This window comes from Aotus nancymaae, unplaced genomic scaffold, assembly GCF_030222135.1.
Source record: "Aotus nancymaae isolate 86718 unplaced genomic scaffold, 86718_ANA_hifiasm-v0.15.2.pri h1tg000019l, whole genome shotgun sequence".
In the NCBI taxonomy this organism is placed as follows: domain Eukaryota; kingdom Metazoa; phylum Chordata; class Mammalia; order Primates; family Aotidae; genus Aotus; species Aotus nancymaae.
Genome location: NW_026988431.1, coordinates 739677 through 761847, shown reverse-complemented (window position 1 = coordinate 761847; position 22171 = coordinate 739677). Strand labels below are relative to the sequence as shown.

General features: G+C 38.7%; 1 protein-coding gene across 50 annotated transcripts in view; it reads right to left on the bottom strand.

The window, feature by feature from the left end:
- Positions 1-22171, bottom strand: part of CLASP2 (cytoplasmic linker associated protein 2) — a 239241-nt gene that overhangs the window by 12268 nt on the left and 204802 nt on the right. For all 50 annotated transcript variants that reach the window (XM_021666448.2, XM_021666452.2, XM_064378526.1 and 47 more), the window contains 3 exons: positions 9200-9393; positions 8234-8362; positions 4113-4319 (listed from right to left, as the gene is read on the bottom strand). In XM_021666448.2, the coding sequence (XP_021522123.1) occupies positions 4113-4319; positions 8234-8362; positions 9200-9393 (530 nt within the window). The remainder of the gene's footprint in view (positions 1-4112; positions 4320-8233; positions 8363-9199; positions 9394-22171) is intronic.

Genomic DNA, 22171 nt, shown 5'->3' with positions numbered 1-22171 from the left:
GTGTGAGCTACCACATGCTGCCTAAAAAATGATTTAAAAAAAAAAATCTTTTTTTTTTTTTTGAGACAGAGTCTCACTCTGTCTCCCAGGCTAGAGTGCAGTGGGGCAATCTCGGCTCACTGCAACCTCCACCTCCCAGGTTCAAGCGATTCTCCTGCCCCAGCCTCCTGAGTAGCTGGAATTACAGGTGCCCATCACCAGCCTGGCTAATTTTTATTTTTAGTAGAGATGGGGTTTCACCATGTTGGCCAGGTTGGTCTTGACCTCCTGACCTAAAGTGATTTGGCTTCCTTGGCCTCACAAAGTGCTGAGATTACAGGTATGAGCCACCACGCCTGGCCGCAAATAATTTTATAAGTCAATAATTTCTTTAAATTTATGAGCTGGAATCCTTCTAAAAGTATTTTATCTCATCAAATACTTGGTTATCCTGAAAATAGGATAGGTAGTCTATGTGCTTTGATTCTTTCTCTTTATTAACCAATTTTGAGAATAACCCAATAATCTTCAAAGTTGGCCAGTTTTTAAAGTTATCAATATAAACTCATGAATTTCACTTTAAAATTTGATGTATTTTAATTCATTGTAGCATTATTCTTTCTGACTCTCAAATATTCATAGTTTCCTTGCTTTCAGACAAGAATTCCCAGGCTCATTTTATACATTACCTGTTCCAAACCTGGACTCAGTCATTTTCCCAAAGATACCTGACTCTTTTGAGTGGAAAATGGTATTTGAAGATCACAATCTGGGAGGTAAGGATGCTCAGTGTTACTGAGTTGATACTGATTTAGAGGCTAGGTCTAGGAAACACTTTTTGAGATAAGAAATTAAATAATATTTTCATTTGACATGTCTAATTCAAAGTTGAGGTTTTCTTCATTTTATGACATCATTATTTGCTTTGTCCTGATCTGTCTATCTATCCATCTAATCTATCTATAGATATGTGTATCAATGTTATTACTATTCAAAAATAACCAAACCAGTATCTTTCCTAACTATCAATATATTGAATGCAGTTCAGGATTTCTTTGCAGTTTCTTTTATCTTTAGGATATAGCCCATTAAAGACTGGTAATAAAATATTCTTTCTTAAGCTCTGACTGCTGTTTTCAATAGATCTATTGTCTAATTCCCCCTTTACAAGCTTTAAAAACTCTGATTCATGCTTTTTATTCGTTTCTATTGTTTTCTTACATTTTTAAAACCTTGTCTTCTTAAATTTGGGTTTAAGTTTTCATTTGCTTTGTGTCCTTATGTTTCTAGTGTACCTTCACTGTAGGCATATTTCAGGCCATTATTTTCTTCCTCTTTTTTGAAGAATAGGCAATATGTTTGTATGGGCTTGACTGCCACAACACTTTTCTGTTGCTCATGTGTAAGTGAAAGACACTTTTCTGTATTCTATATTTTAAAATAAAATCTTCTGTGTGGGGGAGTGGATTGGGCCACGAAAGCTTTTCAAGCTTCATTGCTGCAGGATTCTTTCTTCTTGTTACCCTTCTTTAAAAAAAAATTAGTTTTGTTTACAGTTCTGGGATATATTTATAGGACGTGCAGGTTTGTTACACAGGTAAACATGTGCCATTGTGGTTTGCTGCACCTATTAACCCATCAACCTAGGTAGTAAGCCCCACATGCATTAGCTAGTTATCCTGATGCTCTACCTCCCCCTGCTCTCTCCCTTGACAGGCCCCAGTGTGTGTTGTTCCCCTCCCTGTGTCCATGTGTTCTCATTGTTTAGCTCCCACCTATATGAGAGAACATGCGGTATTTGATTTTCTGTTCCTGTGTTAGTTTGCTGAGGATAATGGCTTCCAGCTCCATCCATGTCCCTGCAAAGGACATGATTTTGTTCCTTTTTATGGGCTGCAAAGCATTTCATGGTATGTTATTCTTATTAAATATTTAAAAATACGGCCTTTGGGTAGCCACCTCTGTCACAGTATTGCTACAATATTCAGTTTATTTTAGATTCAGAGGGTACACATGTAGGTTTATTACATAAGTATACTGTGTGATGCTGAGAGTTTGGGCTTCTATTGATCCCATCACCCAAACAGTGAACATAGTACCAAATGGGTAGTTTTTCAACCCTTCCCTTTTCTCCCAACTCCTTTTGGAGTTTCCAGTATCTATTGTTCCCAATTTTATGTCCAAGTATATCCAAAATGTTTAGCTTCCACTTACAAGCAAGAACATGTGGCCTTTTGTTTTCTGTTTCTGTGTTAATTCACTTAGGATGATAGCCTCCAGCTGCATCCATGTTGCTACAAAGGACACGATTTTGTTCTTTCTTATAGTTGCGTAGATGCTCAGTTTAGACTCTATTCCAAGGAATTTTTTGCTAAATAAGCTCTTTCTGGAAGGGAGCTTTTGCGGTATTTCTAAGGGCCCTGAGGATACAGGCCACTCCAGCATGATCCTGGATTCCTGCAGTACCTTTGCCTTCACCTCCAATTTTTTTTATCAGTTTTGTATACTTAGCCTTTCACTAAGAATAGGGACACCTCTTTTAGGGGTGAGAACCTGTGTGATTCTCTGGTTCCAGGGTCTTAAAAGTAACTTTTGACTTTCCTTCACACTTTTCTATACCACTGATATTTGCAGGGGAACTTGCTGCTGCTGATGGTTTGGCCCTATCTGCTTATATTTTGGGTTTCACTGGGATACCTTTTTCTAATTTTGTTGAAGATGTTTTTCATGTTTTTTGTATGCTAGTTGCTCAGTGAGATAATTTTCTGGTGAGAAAATCTGAAGGTATTCAAAAACTATATTGCTGTTACCTTCTTGCCTTTCATTGCTCTGGTCCTACTATCTACACACCCTAATTTTAATAGTCTATAGCAAAGAATTAAAATGCTAACATTTATATTCATTACCATTCTTATGCTTTTCTGATAGGTAAGATGTCTTTTCCCTATAATCATGTATGCAATAAAATCCTGCACCAACCTGTCAGCAGAGGAAATAAGAAATGTATAAGAACTTAAAGCCATAATAGCTCTTTGCTAGTATCCTTATACTCTAAGTTATTTACCCAGCAAACATGTATTCAGTACCCATTATATGTATGATAAATATATATGACATATAGTCTGTTCTTAGTACTAGGGCGTAGACAAAGAGATTTGATCTTATGTTAGGACCTCACAATTTAGTAATATTAAGCTTAGAATAGAATAAAAAATACAATACTACAGATGCATAATGAATGATTAATTCTCTTTAGACGGGGTCTTAATATACAATACTATTAATATTAGTCAGTCATTAAAATTACATTGTAAAATTTTATTTGATGAAAAAAGTTCACAACATATGGTTAAATTAAAGCATGTTACAAAATACATCTTATTGTTGTTAAAATGTTTCTATGATTGGGTTTATGTGGCTAAAGAGAAACACATTACATCTATGACTGTAAATTAGCATAACCACTATGGAGTGAAATCTGGCAATGCCTAGAAACTGTCTCTAGATGTATATATATAAGTGCATGAAGATATTACAAGGAAATTCATTATATTTGTTAATAAAAAGGAAATAATCCAAATATTTATCAATAGATGAAGGGATTAACAATTCGTGGCACATACATAAATGGCACATTATTCATTCATAAAAAGAAATGAAATTCTGATGCATGCTACAATATGGATGAACCCTGAAAACATTATGCTAAGTGAAATAAGCCAGACTTAAAAGGATAAATATTGTATTATTCCACTTATACGGAATCTAGCAGAAAATAGAATAGAGGTTACCAGGTGCTAGGAGGGAGGGAGGAAGGAATGGGGTTATTGCTTAATGGGTATAGTTTCAGTTTGGGATGATGAAAAATTTCTGTATGTGGATAGTAGTGATGGTTGCATAACATTGTGAATTTATTTAATGTCCCTAAATTGTACACTTAAAAATGGTTAATTTTATGTTATACAAATTTTACCCCACTCACATCCACCTGGCTGGTTATGAAGAGTCTTTGTCCTGAATATTGCAAACGGGAGGAAGGCTTGGTCATGCCACTAATGTTGCCTGGAAAGTACCTAAAATAACTGAATCCCAAATGTATCATGGCTTATTCCCCTACAAGCTTTGTTGCTTACCTGTATTAGACCTGGCATAATCTCTGGCAAAAGCAGATTAAGGGTTTCCTTGGACACTCTCTCTATCACTTTTGTTTGCATTTTGATTGCAGCCAGATTAATTGGGTAATCTGCAGTTTGAATGATAGGACAAAGCACTTTGATGCACTGCTCTGGACTAATTGAAGTGGCCAACACTGATGCTGCTTCTTCAGCAGATCTCACCACCTAAAAAAACAGGAAATTCAGCCAGAAAGTAATTTTTAAAACATTATACTATGTCCTGCAATTATAAACTTCATGAAGTATTTAATATGACATAATATTTAGATTTGATCTGAACATGAAAAGTGTGGGTACAGATTATAGAAAGGATTGGCAAAATGTCAGTAACAGCTAAAGCTAGATGATGAATACATAGGGCTTAGCATACTATTCTCCCTTCTTGTATTCTTTTTTGCTGCTAGATAAAGTAGGTTTTTGTTTGCTTGTTTTTGTTTTTTGAGACAGGTTCTTGCTCTGTCACTCAGGCTGGAGTGCAGTGGCTTAATCATGAATCACTAGTTCAAAGTGATACTCTCACCTCAGCCTCCTGAGTAGCTGGAACTACAGGCATACACCACCACACCTGGCTAATTTTTTTTAATTCTTAGTAGAGATGAGGTCTTGCTATGTTGCCCACAGTGGTCTCAAACTCCTGAGCTCCAGTAATCGTCCCTCCTTGGCCTCTCAAAGTGCTGGGATTACAGGCGTGAGCCACCGCACCTGGCCCTAAAGTAGTTTTTAAATCAAATTGTGGTCTAGTTGTGTTACAGTGAGGAGGCTCTATTTACTAGACTACAATGTGACTGGAGTCCCCTGCATCAGCCATTATTAGTACTCTCATCTCTAGCACTGCTCATTATTAGTACTCTCATCTCTAGGAGTGCTTAAGCCCTTTGTATCACATTAATGAGAAATAAAATAAAAATCATATGATTAATGTGTTGTCCAGAGTTAACAACCTATTTCTCCTTGTTTTCATAATGATTTTTTCCCTTCTGTAATAGGCTTGGTAGGGTAAAACACTGGTTTTGTGATGAAGACAAGAAACGGCTGTCTATCTTCTTATTAGAGTCTGTAATCTCAAGATCTAAATATAGTCTTAAGAACATATAAATATAATTGCTTTTGATGTTACTTTGGCAGTGTCTCACTTATGATCTTAATAGGTGAAAAATGCTTAGATAGGTACTGTGGGAAATACACACACAAAAAAAGAAAAAGAAAATACACTGGACATTAGAAGACTCGGGGCTAATTTCAGTGGTAATACCTTAAGGGTGTCAATTTTACGTTTTGTAGGGATGTTACAGGCCTTATTTGAGTCAAAAAGTGGATAACTAAACTATAAATATTAGATATCATTTTTAAAACTTTCAATGAAATGCCATAGATGTACCACTACTAAACACTGGTTGAATAAAACAAAAACAGAAACAGAAACAAAACTGGGCTGGGCAGATCACTTGAGGCCAGGAGTTTGAGACAAGCCTGGAAAACGGTGATTTTTTTCACTACACAAAAATTAGCTGGGCATGGTGGTATGCGCTGGTAATCCCAGCTCCTCAGGAGGCTGAGGCAGAAGAGCCACTTGAACCCAGGAGGCAAAGGTTGCAGTGAGCTGAGATCGGGCCACTGCACTCCAGCCTGGGTGACAGAGCAAGATTCTGACTCAAAAAGAAAAAAAAACAAAACCCCTCCCCCTCAAAACCCCTGCAAAAACCCAGATAGATTTAAAAGTTATGATTCATTCTTCTAGAATATTCACAGTCAAATCTTTTTAAAAAGTAATTATCCAATGGATTTCAATTTCCCTGCATCCTCACCAACATAATGTCTTTATTTCTTTTGGGTGTTAAGTGGTCTCTCACTGTGGCCTTGGTTACATTTTCCTAATGACTAATGATGTTGAACAGCTTTTCATGCACTTATTGCCATCTGTGTATCTTTGGAGAAATGTTTATTCAGATCCTTTGTTCATTTAAAAAACTGGCTATCTTTTCATTGCTGAGTTGTAAGAATATATATTATGGATATTAGTACCTTATCAGATACATGTCTGCAAAAATTTTCTCCCATTCTATGAGTTGTCATTTCACTTTCAGGATAATGTCCTTTGAAGGACAGAAAATATTTTCTTCAATTTTTTATTTCTTTTATTTTTGTTTTTGAGACAGAGTCTCACTCTGTCACCCAGACTGGAGTGCAGTGGCAGGATCTCAGTTCACAGTAGCCTCTGCCTCCTGGGTTCAAGCAATTCTCCTGCCTTGGCCCCCCAGATAGCTGGGATTACAGGCTCCCACCAAGACACCTGGCTAATTTTTGTATTTTTAGTAAAGATGGGGGTTTCACCATGTTGGCCAGGCTGGTTTCAAACTCCTGACCTCAAGTGATCCACCCGCCTCTGGCTCTCAAAGTGCTGGGATTATGGGTGTAAGCTACTGTGCCTGGCCACAATTAAGAAAAAAAGTTACCTGACCACTAAGCTAATAAAGCACAAAAATATTTAATTTTGATGAAGTCCAAATTTTCTTTTTTGTTGTTGTTTTCTGCTTTTAAAGTTATATTATGAAATCAATGCTTAATCCAAAGTAGCAAAGATTTATACCTCTGCTTTACTCTGAGAGGTTTATTGCTTTAGCTCTTGCATTTGGCTCTGATTCATTTTATCTCATTGCTTTTTTAACCTTCCTTTTTTGATTTGTCTTTTGCTTCTGTCTTGGTTCTACCAGAGATACCTAATTCTATTATTGCTCAGTTGCTTTCTCTTAGAAATGTAATTCTTAGAACTAAAAATAGAGCTACCATTTGATCCAGCAATCCCACTACTGGGTATCTACCTAGAAAAAAATAAGTCATGATAGGAAAAAGATACTCGCACACATGTGTTCACAGCAGCACAATTTGCAATTGCAAAAAATGGAACCAGCCCAAATGTCCATCAATCAATGACTGGATAAAGAAATTGTGTTATATGTGTGTACACACGCGCACACACACACACACCATGGAATACTACTCGGCCATAAAAAGGAATAAAATAATGGCATTCACAGCAACCTGGATGGAGCTGACGACCTTTATTCTAAGTGAAGTAACTCAGGAATGGAAAACCAAACGTCATATGCTCTCATTCATAAGTGGGAGCTAGACTACGAGGATGCAAAAGTTTAAAACGATACAGTGAACTTTGGGGACTTGGGAGAAAGAAAACAGGGTGAGGGATGCATCAAAATCTCAGAAATCACCACTAAAGCACTTATTCATAGAATCAAATACCACCTGTTGCCCAAAAGCCTACTAGTCCCTTTTTGATATTTTTTTCTAATTCTTTCCGAGATTATAATAAAAATCCTCACAGTTATCTGATCAATGTCACTGGTGAAGAAGGGGAGAGAGATATCATGACTACCAAGTACTATGAAATTTCATGAAAGCTGTCCTCATTACTTTGGTGCATAAACTTGTAGCAGATATATAGTTCCCCTAGGCAATTTATCACTTAAAAATAATAATGACCTGCCTGGGCAACATGGTGAAACTTCATCTTTACAAAAAATGCCAAAAATAGCCAGGCGTGCTGGTTCATGCCTACAGTCCCATCTCCTTAGGAAGCTGAGGTGGGAGAATCACTTGAACTGGGAGGCTGAGGCTGCAGTGAGCTGTGATCATGCCACTGCACTCCAGCCTGGGTGACAGAGTGAGATCCTGACTGAACAAACAAACAAACAAACAAACAAACAAATTCCCCCCTCAAAACAATGATACCTTCATTAGTTATTTAAAAAAATCAAATTCTTACTGCTAAATGGAAAGTGAAAATAAGATTGCTAAACTCTAAGTAGAAAACTAAAAGTGAGGTGAAGGAGAAAATGAAATCAAATTATTTCCTAGAGTGGGTCTATTTTAGGTGAAAGGCCATGGTATCACTGTTTAATTCATTTAATAGAAAAAAATATGCTTGCATCTTGATCAGGTATTACCTTGAATGTCAAGGCAAATGTTCAAGAAAATGATTAATAAGGCTACATTTTACACAATGTTTACATGTTTCATGAAATAAAATAATGAAAGAATAATTTAACTGCCAGGTAACTTACCTCCTTATGAGGATCTTTATGTGCTTCCAATGTTTTCATGACAGTCAATTCTGCATAGTTTTTAAATCTTGCTGGTTGATGCCTTAGGATTTCTCTTAAAACCTTTAATGCCAAAGCCCTGATTGTAGGCTAAGAAGAAACATTTAAATATTTTTAATATTTTGGGTTGTAGATAATCTTTAACATTTTCAAATTTTGTAACTTTAGGGTCTTACTATTGGAAGAGGAATTGTAGACAACTGCATAAAGTATGTGGTATACTACTAATTAAGTTTTCTCACCCCTAGTTCAAAATTTATATTACACTTACTATATTTGCAAGAAATCAAGAATTACATTCAGACTATAAAAAGAAGGTTTGGAGCCGGGCACAGTGGCTCATGCCAGTAATCCCAGCACTTTGGGAGGCTGAGGCAGGTAGATCACTGGCAGTCAGGAGTTTGAGACCAGCCTGGCCAACATGGGGAAACCCTGACTCTACTAAAAATACAAAATTAGTTGGGCATGGTGGCACATGCCCATAATTGAACCTACTCAGGAGGCTGAGGCAGGAGAATCGCTGGAGCCTAGGAGGTGGAGGATGCAGTGAGCTGAGATCATACTATTGCATTCCAGCCCGGCAAGAGTAAGATTACTTCTCAAAAACTAAAATAAAATAAAACTAAATTAAAAAAATAAAAAAAGAAGTTGCTTCTGAACAACTAATCTAAACATGTAAAATAAGTAACATGTACTTTTATATAAGAATTCAGCCCGCAACCTTTCATTTTTCCTGTTGTTAATTGTTCAAAATTGTTGAGGTACTTGGTTTAGAAGAAGAAGTACTTCACAGTGAAAACTTTATGCAGAAAGAAGCAGCAGAAGAGACTCATTCTCCCAATTTCTAAATCCGTGTAGCACCGGATTAACAGGCAATCTAAAAGAGACAGGAAGGACAGGCTACTGTTTACATATTTTGCCATTTACCTCTTTATCTCCAAGGGTTTCAAGCAATAAAAGCAATATTGTTTTGAAATGTTCATCCCAAACACTGAAAGATTCTTCCTGTGTCAGTTTCATAAGTTCATAGAGAGCGATTTTTCTTTCTTCTACACGTTCATTGTGGTTAGACAGCTCCTTCAACAACTCTGCAACTAGGTCAGAATGGTCTAGGGAAAGATCTGTCAAAAGGACATGATATTAGTTCTGTAAGTTTATAGGGTGACTCTCACAAGTATGGGGATGACAACTTTATATTACCAAATACAGATATAACCATTATGTTTATTGTAAAAAAGACAAAGAAAAAAAGACATAAGTAATTTTCTTTTCAATTCTGTCATTCCCAAAACACCAGTGCTATTTTAAAACTTTGTATAATAAAAATACACAAAAGTGAGACCAGTATAACGAACCTTTATATACCCATCACCCAGATTTAACAGTTTTTAAGATTTTACCGTTTTTTTTTTTTTTTTTTTGAGACAGTCTCACACTGTCGCCAGGCACCAGGCTGGAGTGCAGTGGCACGATCTCGGCTCACTGCAACCTCTGCCTCCCGGGTTCAAGCAATTCTTCTGCCTCAGCCTCATCAGCAGCTGGGACTACAGGCACGAGCTACCATGTCCAGCTAATTTTTTGTATTTTTAGTAGAGATAGGGTTTCACCATGTTGGCCAGGATGGTCTCGATCTCTTGACCTCGTGATCCACCCGCCTCGGCCTCCCAAAGTGCTGGGATTACAGGCGTGAGCCACTGAGCCCGGCCAATTTTACCATTATTAGGTCATCTTTGTCCCTCCTTTCCTTTTATCTGAAGTATTTCTAGCAAATTCCATATATATTATTTCCTCTTTATATACTCCAGTATATATTTCTATGGTTTTATGCCAGGAGACTTAAATGGCTTTTAGTGATGATAAAAATAACCACTGGATTTAGGTATTGACAATCTAATCCCACTATTGTAAACTTCTCCATAAATTACCCCCCCCACCGCCCTTTTTATCTGAAATAAGGTTTCGTTTTGTCGCCAAGGGTGGAGTGTAGTGGTATGATTATGACTCACTGCAGTCTCCACTTCCCAGGCTCAACTGATCCTCTCAACTTAGCCTCCTGATTACAGCTGTGCACCTATACACCTGGCTAATTTTTGTGTTTTTTGTAGAGATGGGGTTTCACCATGTTTTCCAGGCCAGTCTGGAATTCCTGGGCTCAAGAGATCTACTGGCCTCCCAAAGTGCTGGGATTACAGGCATGAGCCACAGTGCCCAGATTACAAATCTTTTAACCAATGGTTTATCCCACTCATTGTTGAATCAGTTATTTTAAAAGGAGTTAAAAATGGTGATTATCTAATCATACCGTCCTTTCCATGGGGTAGAATTCTTCTGTAGAGAGTAACTTTATCAGCTAGACCTATTCTGATTACCCTGAAGTACAGTGATAGAAAAGGCAGAATAGATTCTTAATACAGTTTTCTTTAAATTTCAGTGTTAAGAGTTGGGCCCAGTGGTTACCAAGGAGGTTTGATTTGTTTCTGCCTTCTTTTTAAAAGCATAATTACAAACTCATGGATTTTATAACCATTAAAAGTCACTTACTTCTTATTTTTAAACAAGTTATCAGACAGTGCTTTAAATCATTTTTGTAAGAATAACAGTTAAATCGAAGAACTCACATTTGAACATTACAAAATACCAGAGTTCCTCTTAAAATTTTTTGATGATCAAATACATGATAAATTCAGGCCCTGAGGGATTTCAGCAGGTAGTGGCCTGGGCTTGTGTCATACACTCATTTCCTTCCCATCTCTCTGGAATGAAACAACCATACAGCATGCTGCAGACCAATATTAGAACACTATTGCTGGTTTTAACAAGAACTATTGCAGCAGGATGAACGCACCTCTATAAGCCAGAGAAAAATCACTCCCATAAAGTTATATGTTATCAGACTTTCCAAGACGTTAGAGGATCATTCTAACAATGTATTTTATTTCAGATGGATGAATGGAATTCACAAGAAAATGCTTTACACAGGAAGTCAGTTCTCTTTTCCAGGTAAGCAAGCTTTGTAATTGCCCTAGCAGATAATTAGAAATGACTTGACATATAATGGTCTGGATAGATGACTGGCAGAAAAATAATTTCTTACAGAGAAAGCACATAGATTGTTACAAAACTGAACTATCTGTATCATACTAATGAGATAATCCAAAGGTACTGAATTTTTCCTCTTCCGACAGAGAGCATCATCATGGGCAAGTAAAAAGAACATAAGCTTTGTAGTATCATTAAATCTCTTCCTCTTATACTCTGATTGGAGTATTTTCTTAATTATTGCTGAGGTACAGTTTTATTATCAGTAAAATGAGAAAACAGCATCCATCTCCTAGGGTCACGGTGAGGACTTGGGGCCAGAATACAGTAAACTCATTAATATTAATTTTCCCGTGTCCTTCTGACAAATACTGACACAACTGTAATTCTGCTAATAAATTTTTGTGGCAGTGCTCAAGAAGTATGAAATAGTCTTTCAGGTTGGCAAGCTTTTATATGAATAACTCCACTATCCTCACTAGAAGCAGAATTCTAGAATATTATAGTTCCTAGTAAACTTTACAAAGGTTATCAGTGGCTTGTTTTGGACTTGTTAACTTTGACAAATGTGTATGCCTGACTGTAATGTGTGCAGAAACACTGGGTAAGAAACATAATCAGTAGGTATTAGATATTGAAATAATTTCCTTTTATAGAAATTCTGATTTGAACAAAATAATTATCTTTTGCCAAATTTTAGATTTTAAAAACAAACAAAAAAAGAAGATAAACTGCATGAGGGAGGAGAATAAAAGAAAAATCGGAACAGAAATAGAGAACAACTAAAAAAAGAATAATGTTAACAATGTTCATAATAAAATAGGTCAAACAGGGTCTTCCTCATCTCAAAATTAAAAATGAAAATAGACAATAAATGAAAATAACTGCCACACAAAGCTTGGGACTGCTACTACTACTGTAGGTTTTTTTTTTCTTTTCTTTATACTACTGTAGTCTAACTGAGGGCTTATCCATCTTCAAAGAACACTTACTTGAACATAAAATGGCTACCTATGTTTCAGAAGTATATCACACATTAGGCTGTGATGAAATAGTGTTCTCAAGTTCAAAAATACTATACCCAATTTAGATTTCAGTCATATAGTTTCCAAAAATGTTTCCTTTAACAAATATAAAACATATGATCCTTAGTAAAGGAGATGAGAATTAGACAATAAGGGAGTGATCTTATTAAAATGACATAATTTTGGCTTTATGATATTTTTGATATGTTGTCTTTCTCTATCTCTCTTATTTTTTTTGAGACAGAGTCTTGCTCTATCGCCCAGGCTGGAGTGCAGTGGTGTGATTTTGGCTCACTACAACTTCCATCACCTGGATTTAAGCGATTCTCATGCCTCAGCCTCCTAAGTAGCTGGGATTATAGGCGCCCACCACCATGCTTGGCTAATTTTTGTTAGAGATGGGGTTTCACCATTTTGGCCAGGCTGGTCTTGAACTCCTGATCTCAGGTGATCCACCTGCCTCAGCCTCCTAAAGTGCTGGGATTACAGCGTGAGCCACTGTGCCTGGCTGATATATTGTCTCTTGACATGAGAAGTTGGTAAAAACATAATAATTCTTCAAGCTCATTAGTAATCAAATAAATGCAAAGGATAATTTTTAAAAGTTATCAAAATTATAAATGACCAGGCATTAGGACACAGATTCTCGAACAGACCACAAGGAGGGTCTCCACTGGTGAATATATCAGTTTTCAACCCAGACAGGTAGGAAGGGTGTCCACATAGAGTAGTAATCAGGTGTGATCTGTTGGAGCTGAAGTGGAATAAGAACGGCATCCATGGTTTTGGATGAGGATGGAATGGCAAAGCTTAGCAGAATGAGGAGTATATCTGTGCAAGTGAGGAGGTGGTAGCAGAGATAGCAGAAAAACTGGTAGCAGAAGAACTGGTTGCATACAGATCAAATTGGTCAATATATTAAAGATAACAAAAGCTAGGTTTCTCACAGTAAGAAAAGAGGGTTATCAATCTGGAAATCAGAATTTCCTTGGTGCTAGAATGGAACTGGAACCACTGGTGTAAAAACATGGCTTTTGACAGATACGTAAATCTCTACCCACGCACACTCCTTAGCTCTGCCCACTGAGAGATCTAGAGAGCAGTGACATCCCACTAGCAGTGAGCACATCTAGAGTCCAGACCTTAGCCTTTAAAAACCATTTTCCATTAATAGGAACAATAGATCCTTGGAGAAATGACTGACTCCGGGACTGAAGCAGGGATAGTACAACAGTACCAAAATGCAAGGATGGGACATGTCAAAAGAACAACAAAAGCCAGATTGAATGGAATCCTATTAGTCAAATCAAGGGCAATTTGAGCTTCAAAATAAATAAATAATGATTGTTATAATGGGAAAATATGAGTCCACACTGTTACAAATATGTATGTGAATTTTCTAAAATAAACAGAAAATAAAAAATTTTCTAAATAAATAAATTTAAGTTTAATGATGAACAGAATATTTAATCTGTTTAAAAATATTAGGACCTTGGCCGGGCACGGTGGCTCACAGCACTGTAATCTCAGCACTTTGGAAGTCGGAGGTGGGTGGATCACCTGAAGTTGGGAGTATGAGACCAGCCTGGCCAACGTGGAGAAACCCTGTCTCTACTAAAAATGCAAAATTAGCTAGGCGTGGTCTAATGTGATCCCAGATACTCAGGAGGCCAAGGTAGGAGAATCGCTTGAACCCAGGAGGTGGAGGTTGCGGTGAGCTGAGATTGTGTCATTGCATTCCAGCCTGGGCAACAAGAGTGAAACTCCATCTCAAAAAAAAAAAAAAATTTGTATCTTCTGATAAAACACTTATTAATTACAAAGAAAAGTCTTGTATGCCCCACCATAGTCAAGAGATCAAAGTTAACATCAAAGTGAAAACCATGTGTTACTTGATAGGGTACAATGAAAATAATGCACCATTGCTTCTGTGACACTGATGCAAAGAATGTATAACCTGATTTTAATCATGAGAAAACACTAGACAAAACTACATTCAGAGAAATGCTACAGAATAACTTCAAAAGTGTCATGGTCATGAGAGCTAAGGAAAGACTGAGCCCTGGAGGAAAACACTGATAGAGACATGATGATTAAATGCAATGTGTGATTCTAAAATGGATCCTTTAGCTATAAGATATTGAGAGATTCTGGAAAGATGGTGGAGTAGGAAGCACCAGGACTCTGTCTCATCACCCAGACAAGAGACTCTGTCTGATGTAACTATTTTGGAACTCTAGTGTACTGAAGGCTTAGAAATTTTAAGGAAAATCTTGGATAGTAAAGTGCAGTTAATTTCTATCAATTTCAGCTCTTAGTACAGTAGCAACTACCCATCTTTCATCACCAGCCCCAGCTTATTGGCAGGCAGCTGTGCACATGTTGCTGGAACAGCTTGCACATAGCTTGTGAGATGCAAAAACAACCTTATCCTGTGAATACTGAAGATCTGTGAGCTATTGACTGCTGCTTTTCTTTTTTTCTTCCAAAGACCCTTTCCATGTCATAGACACTGCTGCTTCTGATCACAAAGGTACAGACAAAGGCAGGCAGCCATTATTGTTGTACCTTTCCTCACTATTGCAAGACGAAGGGCTAAAGTGACTTGCAGGGGCTTAAAGGCCTAGCCCCTCCCATTACATTTTTCTCTTTTTCCTTTTTGTGAGACAGACATTAAAGACCAGGATATACAAAAACAACTGCATATACAGGGAGAGTTAGAAAGTGACAGTGCATGCCCAGAAAAAGATAGAGGCTCAGAAAGGATCTGAGAAGACCTTAAGTTTATACCTCAGGCTGAAGCTGATCTTTGGCACAGAGAAAGCCTACAACAATCAAAACCAGAAACAACAAGCAAAAATAAGTCAACAAGCTCTGGGGTATGGGAGAATCTGATTTCCAATGTAACCACATTATTAGATTCAAATATCCAGTTTTCGACAAAGAAATCACAAGGCATATGAACAACCAGGATAGTACAGCATATTCAAAGAAAAAATAAACAGAAACCGCCCTTGAAAAAGATCTGATGGCAGACCTACTAGATAAAGACTTTAAAATACCTGTCTTAAAGATGCTCTAAGAAATTAAGATGTGTATAAAGTCATGAAAATAATGTATGAACAAAATGGAAATATCAGTAAAGGGATAGAAAACCTAAAAAGAAATGAAAAAGAAATTCTGGAACTAAGAAGTATGGTAACTGAAATAAAAAAAATTCACTAGTGTGGCAAAGCGCAGTGCTCACGCCTGTAATTCCAGCACTTTGGGAGGCCAAGGCACGTGGATCATGAGGTCAAGACCATCTGGCTAACATGGTAAAAACCAGTCTCAACTAAAAATACAAAAAGTAGCTGGGTGTCGTGGTGTGCACCTGTAGTCCCAGCTACTTGGGAAGCTGAGGCAGGAGAATTGCTTGAACCCAGGAGGCAGAGGTTGCAGTGAGCCGAGATCATGCCACTGCACTCCAGCCTGGTGACAGAGTGAGACTCCTTCTCAAAAAAAAAAAAAAAAAAAAAAAAATCACTAGTCTAATTACTTAATAAGCGTATTTGAGCAAGCAAAAGAATCAGTGAACTTGAAGATAAGAAAATGGAGATTATTAAAGACTGAAGAAAAGTGAACAGAGCCTAAGGGATATGTGAGACATCATCAAGTGAACAAATCTACTCGTTGTGGGAGTATCAGAAGAGAATAGAAAGAGAGAAAGAATATTTGAAAAAATAATGGCTGAAAACCACCAAAATCTGATGAAAGAAATGAACATAAACATACAAGAAGCTCAATGACTTCCAGGTAAATTGAACTCAGTGATCCACATCAAGACACATGATACTCAAACTTTCTTTTTTTTTTTTTGAGATGGAGTTTCGCTCTTGTTACCCAGGCTGGAGTGCAATGGCGCGATCTCGGCTCACCGCAACCTCCATCTCCTGGGTTCAAGCAATTCTCCTGCCTCAGCCTCCCGAGTAGCTGGGACTACAGGCATGCGCCACCATGCCCAGCTAATTTTTGTATTTTTAGTAGAGACAGGATTTCACCATGTTGACCAGGATGGTCTCAATCTCTTGACCTTGTGATCCACCTGTCTCAGCCTCCCAAAGTGCTGGGATTATAGGCGTGAGCCATCGCGCCCGGCCTGATAATCAAACTATCAAAAGGCAAAGACAGAATCTTGCAAGCAGCAAGACATAAGTGACCAGTGCCATAAAAAGGATCCTCAATAAGATTATCAGAAGATTTCTCATTAGAAACTTTGGATGTCAGAAGGCAGTAGGTTGATATATTCAAAGTGCTAAAAGAAAAAAAGTGTTAACCAAGAATCCTGTATCTGTCAAAACTGTCCTTCAAAAGCGAGGGGGAAATTAAAAGTACACTAGACAGTATGAAGAAATAAAGATCTCAATAAAGATAAATATATACATGGGCAATTATAAAAACTACTATTATTAGGGCCGGGTGCAGTGGCTCACGCCTGTAATCCCAGCACTTTGGGAGGCCGAGGCAGGTGGATCACGAGGTCAAGAGATCGAGACCATCCCGGTCAACATGGTGAAACCCCGTCTCTACTAAAAATACAAAAAATTAGCTGGGCATGGTGGCACGTGCCTGTAATCCCAGCTACTCAGGAGGCTGAAGCAGGAAGGAGAATAGCCTGAACCCAGGAGGCGGAGGTTGCGGTGAGCCGAGATCACGCCATTGCACTCCAGCCTGGGTAACGAGTGAAACTCCGTCTCAAAAAAAAAAAAAAAAACTACTATTATTCTAATAACAGACTGTAACTCTACTTTTTGTTATTCTACATAATCTAAGAGACTAATGTAATAAAAGATAGTTTGTATTTCTGAAGACAATTATATAAAGATGTAATTTTATAATGCCAACAACTGAAAAGGGTGGGGTCAGAGATGGAAAGGCATGGAGTTTCTGTATGTTTTTGAAATTAAACTGGCATAAATTTAAAGTAGCATTATAATTTTAGGATATTAAATGTAACCCCCATGGAAACAACCAAGAAAATAGCTATAAAATATACACCAAAGGAAATAAGAAATTTAAACATTTCATTACAAAATAACTAAACACAAAAGAAAGTAGTAACAAACAAATGACAAACTATAAGGCATACAGAAAACAAATAGCAATATGACAGAAGTAAGTCCTTTCTTATCAGTAATTACTTTAAATGTAAATGAATTAAACCACCCAGTCAAAAGACAGAGATTAGCAGAATGGATAAAAAGCACATGATCTATATGCTTTCTACAAGAAACTCATTTTAGATCCAAAGATGCAAATAGGTTGAAAACAAAAGGATAGAAAAATGTTCCATACTTTTGTAAATAGTAATAATACTATTTGCATGGTATATCAATAGTAAAAGTAATAGATACATCAATAAATAATAAGAGAGCAGAGGTGGCTATACTAATGCCAGACAAAACAGGCTGGGTGCAGTGGTGCATGTCTTTAATACCAGTACTTTGTGAGGCCAAGGGAGGCAGATCACTTAAGCCCAGAAGTTGAAGACCAGACTGGGCAACATAGCAAAACCCATCTCTACTAAAAATACAAACAATTAGCCAGGTATAGTGGCACGTGCCTGTAATTCCAGCTACTTGGGAGGCTGAGGTGGGAGAATCACTTGAGCCTAGGAAGTTGAGGCTGCAGTAAGCCATGATTGAGTCATTGCATTCCAGCCTAGGCAATGAAAGTGAGACCCTATCTTTAAAAGGGGAAAAAGAAAAAAAAAGAAATCTGACAAAATAGACCTTAAGTTAAAAAAAAGATTACAAGAGATAAATAAGGAGGATATTATATATTAATAAAAGATTCAATATACATCAAGAATAAATAACTACAAACATTTATGCAGCTAATGACAGATCATCAAAATATATGAGGCAAAAACTGACAGAATTGAAGGGAAAAATAAGACAGTTTTACAATAATAGTTGGACTCTCACTACTGAATTCTCACTCTCAATAATGGATAGAACCAAGAGACAGAAGATAAGTAAACAGAGGACTTAACACAACAAAACAACTACATCCAACAGACATACATAGTGCACACAGGACATTTTCCAATATATGTTGTATGTTGAGACACAAAGTAAGTTTCAACAGATTTTAAAATATGGATATAATATATAGTATCTTCTCCCACTATATGATGAAGTTACAAATAGTAATAGAAGTAAAACTGGAAAATTCACAAGTTTGAGGAAATTAAACAACACACTCTTAATGGATCAAAGAAGCAACCACAAGAGAAACTAGAATATAGTTAGAGACAACTGAATAAAAACAACTACATGCCAAAAGTTACGGGACACAGTGAAAATAGTGCTAAGGGGGAAATTTATAGCTATAGATGCGTTCATTTAAAAATGAGAAAGGATAAAGGGGCAAGATGGCTGACTGGAAGTAGCTAGTGTGCAAGGCTCTCTCTCACAGAGAGAAATGGAAAGGGTGAATAAATACACCTTCAACTGAAAAGGGTGAATAAATACACCTTCAACTGAAACATCCAGGTACTTGCATTGGAACTAATCGAGGAAACAACTTGACCCACAGAGAACAAAGAAAAGTAAGACAGGACGACAGCCCACTAGAGAGCAACACAGAGCCAGGGGAACCTCTCCACCTAGGAAAGTAGTGAGTGAACGTGTCGCCCCAGGAAACCATGCTTCTCCCACGGATCTCGGCAACCCTCGGGTCAGGAGATCTTGTGAACCCATTCCACTAGCCTTCAGTCTGACAGAGCCATGTGGAGTCTTGGCAGAGGAGCCACTCAGGCATGTGTGGAGACCCTGGAGCCTTAGATACTTGGGCTTTTTGGCAAAGTGGGAGGTCAGACCCTGTACACAGCCTTAGCAAAGAGGCTAAATCCAGGGGGCTGAGCAGCGACAGCCTGCAGGCCCCACTTCCACAGCACCTCACAAGATAAGACCCACTGGCTTGGAATTCCAGACTGTCACTGGTAGCAGCATTGCACCTCCCTAAGAAGGAGCTCCTGGAGGGAGGGGCAGGCTGCCATCTTTGCTGTTTGGGTGACTTGGCTGATCCAGCCTTTGGGCTTTATAGAGTTTGAGCTGACCAGGAGGTGGAAGAAACTCCCCAGCATAGCTGCTCTACCAAAGCATGGCCAGACTGCTGCTGCTGCTGCTTCTTTTTTTTTTTTTTAAATTTACAGCTAGGATTACAGGAGTGCACCACCACGCCCGGCTAATTTTTGTATTTTTAGTAGAGATAGGGTTTTGCCCAGTTGGCCAGGCTGGTCTTGAACTTCTGGTGTCAAGTGATCTGCCCGCCTTGACCTCCCGAAGTGCTGGGATTACAGACGTGAGCCACCACGCCTGGCCAGACTGCTTCTTTAAGTGAGTCCCTGATCCCATTCCTCCTCACTGGGTGGGACCTCACAACCAAGGCCTCCAGCCACCTCCTGTTGGTTTTCTACAGCCAACAGAGATTTGTAACCTCCCTGGGAAAAATAAGCTTCTGGGATGGAGCTTCCAGAGGGAGCGGTGGGCCACCATCTTTGCTGTTCGGGCAACTTAGCCATTCCAGCCTTCAGAGTGTCTGAGGTGACCAGGGGCTGCAGTGGGCCTCCAGCACAGCACAACTGCTCTACCGAAATATGGCCAGACTGCTTTTTTAAGTGGATCCCCGAATCTGTTCCTCCTCACTGGGTGGGATGTGGGCTCTCCAGATACTTCCTATGCGTGCCTTTGGGCTGGCAACAGGCCCGTACCTCAGTGGGACACAGCTCCCAGAGGGCGTGAAAGGCTGCCATCTTTGCTGTTTTGTAGGCTTCAAAACAGTAGGTACTACAAAATCTTAGGGACTGCAGCAGGCCCCAAGCATAGCACAGCAGCCCTATGGAAAGTGGCCAGACTTTATGTGGGTTCCTATTCCCATATCTCTTCACTGGGCAGGTCCTCCAGGCCTGAACCTCCAGTCACCTCCTGCCAGAGCTATCAGCTCACTAGCAACATGTCAACACCGTGGACAGAGCCTCCAGGGACAAAGTAAAGCCTCTCTGCCACTGCATCTGCAGTGGAACTGCCTTTTCCACCCTTGGACTAATGAAGGAGCAAAGACCTTAAGTGGCTTATCCATACCTCCAGCAAGATTCAGGACCAGTCAGTCCATCTCACACAGATCCCATACACCCCTCACTGCTTGTCACCAGACAGGAAACCCCTGGCTTGGGCCCATAGCATAGACCCTCCATCCTGGGCTGATCTCAATGAGTGACTGCTGACCTGTACTTCTCTAAGGTGAAGCCCCTAGAAGACAAGCAAACTATTCTCAGCCACCACCACTACTAAGATCCCTTCCTTTGCTGCCTCCAAGTTGGGGAAGGAATAACATTAACACTAAGATTGTGCTAGAGCTTCACTGGACAACTGAGGAGTGCCAAGTTGTGATCTATAGCCAACAATCAAGGGGGAAAAGAACCCACACTTTCAGAGCATTGAGAGGGAACATGGCTGCAACTGTGAGGAAACACAGGGGACCACACAACTGAGTAAGAGGCTACCAACTGACCAATAAGCTAAAGTGCCACCTGCTGGATTACACCCCAAAGCTTTAACACCAAAAATACTTCACTAACTGCTATGGTTTGGCTGTGTACCCATCCAAATCTCATCTTGAGTTGTAGTTCCCATAATTCCCACATGTCATGGGAAAGACCTGGTGGGAGGTAATTGAATCATGGGGGCAGTTACCCTCTTGCTGTTCTTGTGATACTGAGTTCTCATGAGATCTGATAGTTTTATAAGGGGCTTTCCACCCAGTCCCTTCACTCATTCATCTGTCTCCTGCCACCATGTAAGGAGGAACTTGTTGCCTCCTCTTTCACCATGATTGTAAGTTTCCTGAGGCCTGCCCAGCCATGCAGAACTGTGAGTCGATTAAATCTCTTTCCTTTATAAATTACCCAGTCTCAGGCATGTCTTTATTAGCAGCATGAGAATGGACTAATATACCCCTACCTGAAACCAGAGACAAAAAGTCAGCTTCAAATAAAGACCCTGTATAACGCTTCAGTCTGGTGAAAATATCCAAAAAGAAGTCTATTTGACTGTACTCAAGCTACAATGCAGTTAAAGAAACACCCACATGCAGAGATGAGAAAGAACCAACGCAAGATCTTCAGTAACTCAAATGGCCAGAGTCGTATGTCCTCCAAATGACCTCACCAGTTCTTCAGCAAGAGTTCTCAACCAAGCTGAACTGGCTGGAATGACAAAAATAGAATTCAGAATATGAACAGAAACAAAGATCACTGAGATTCGGGAGGATGGCAAAACCCAAATAAGGAAAATCAGAATCACAATAAAGTGATACAGGAGCTCAAGGATGAATTAGCCAGTATGAAAATAATAACAGAAGAATAAGCCAAGCTGAAGAAAGAATCTCTGAACTTGAAGACTGGTTCTCTGAAATAAGACAGTCAGGCAAAAATAAAGGAAAAAAATAAAATAAAATAAAAAGGAATGAACAAAACCTCTGAGAAGTACAGGATTATGTAAAGAGGCCAAATCTATGAATCACTGGCATCCCTGAAAGGGAGGGGAAGAAAGGAAACAACTTGGAAAACATATTTCAGGATCTCATCCATTAAAACCTCCCCAACCTTGCTAGAGAGGCCAACAGTCAAATTCAGAAAGAGAATTCCTGCAAGATCCTATGCAAGAAGATCATACCCAAGACACATATTTGTCAGATTTTCCAAGATTGAAATGAAAGAAAGAATGTTAAAGGCAACTAGAGAGAAAGGGCAGGTCACCTACAAAGGGAACCCCATTAGGCAAACAGTGGA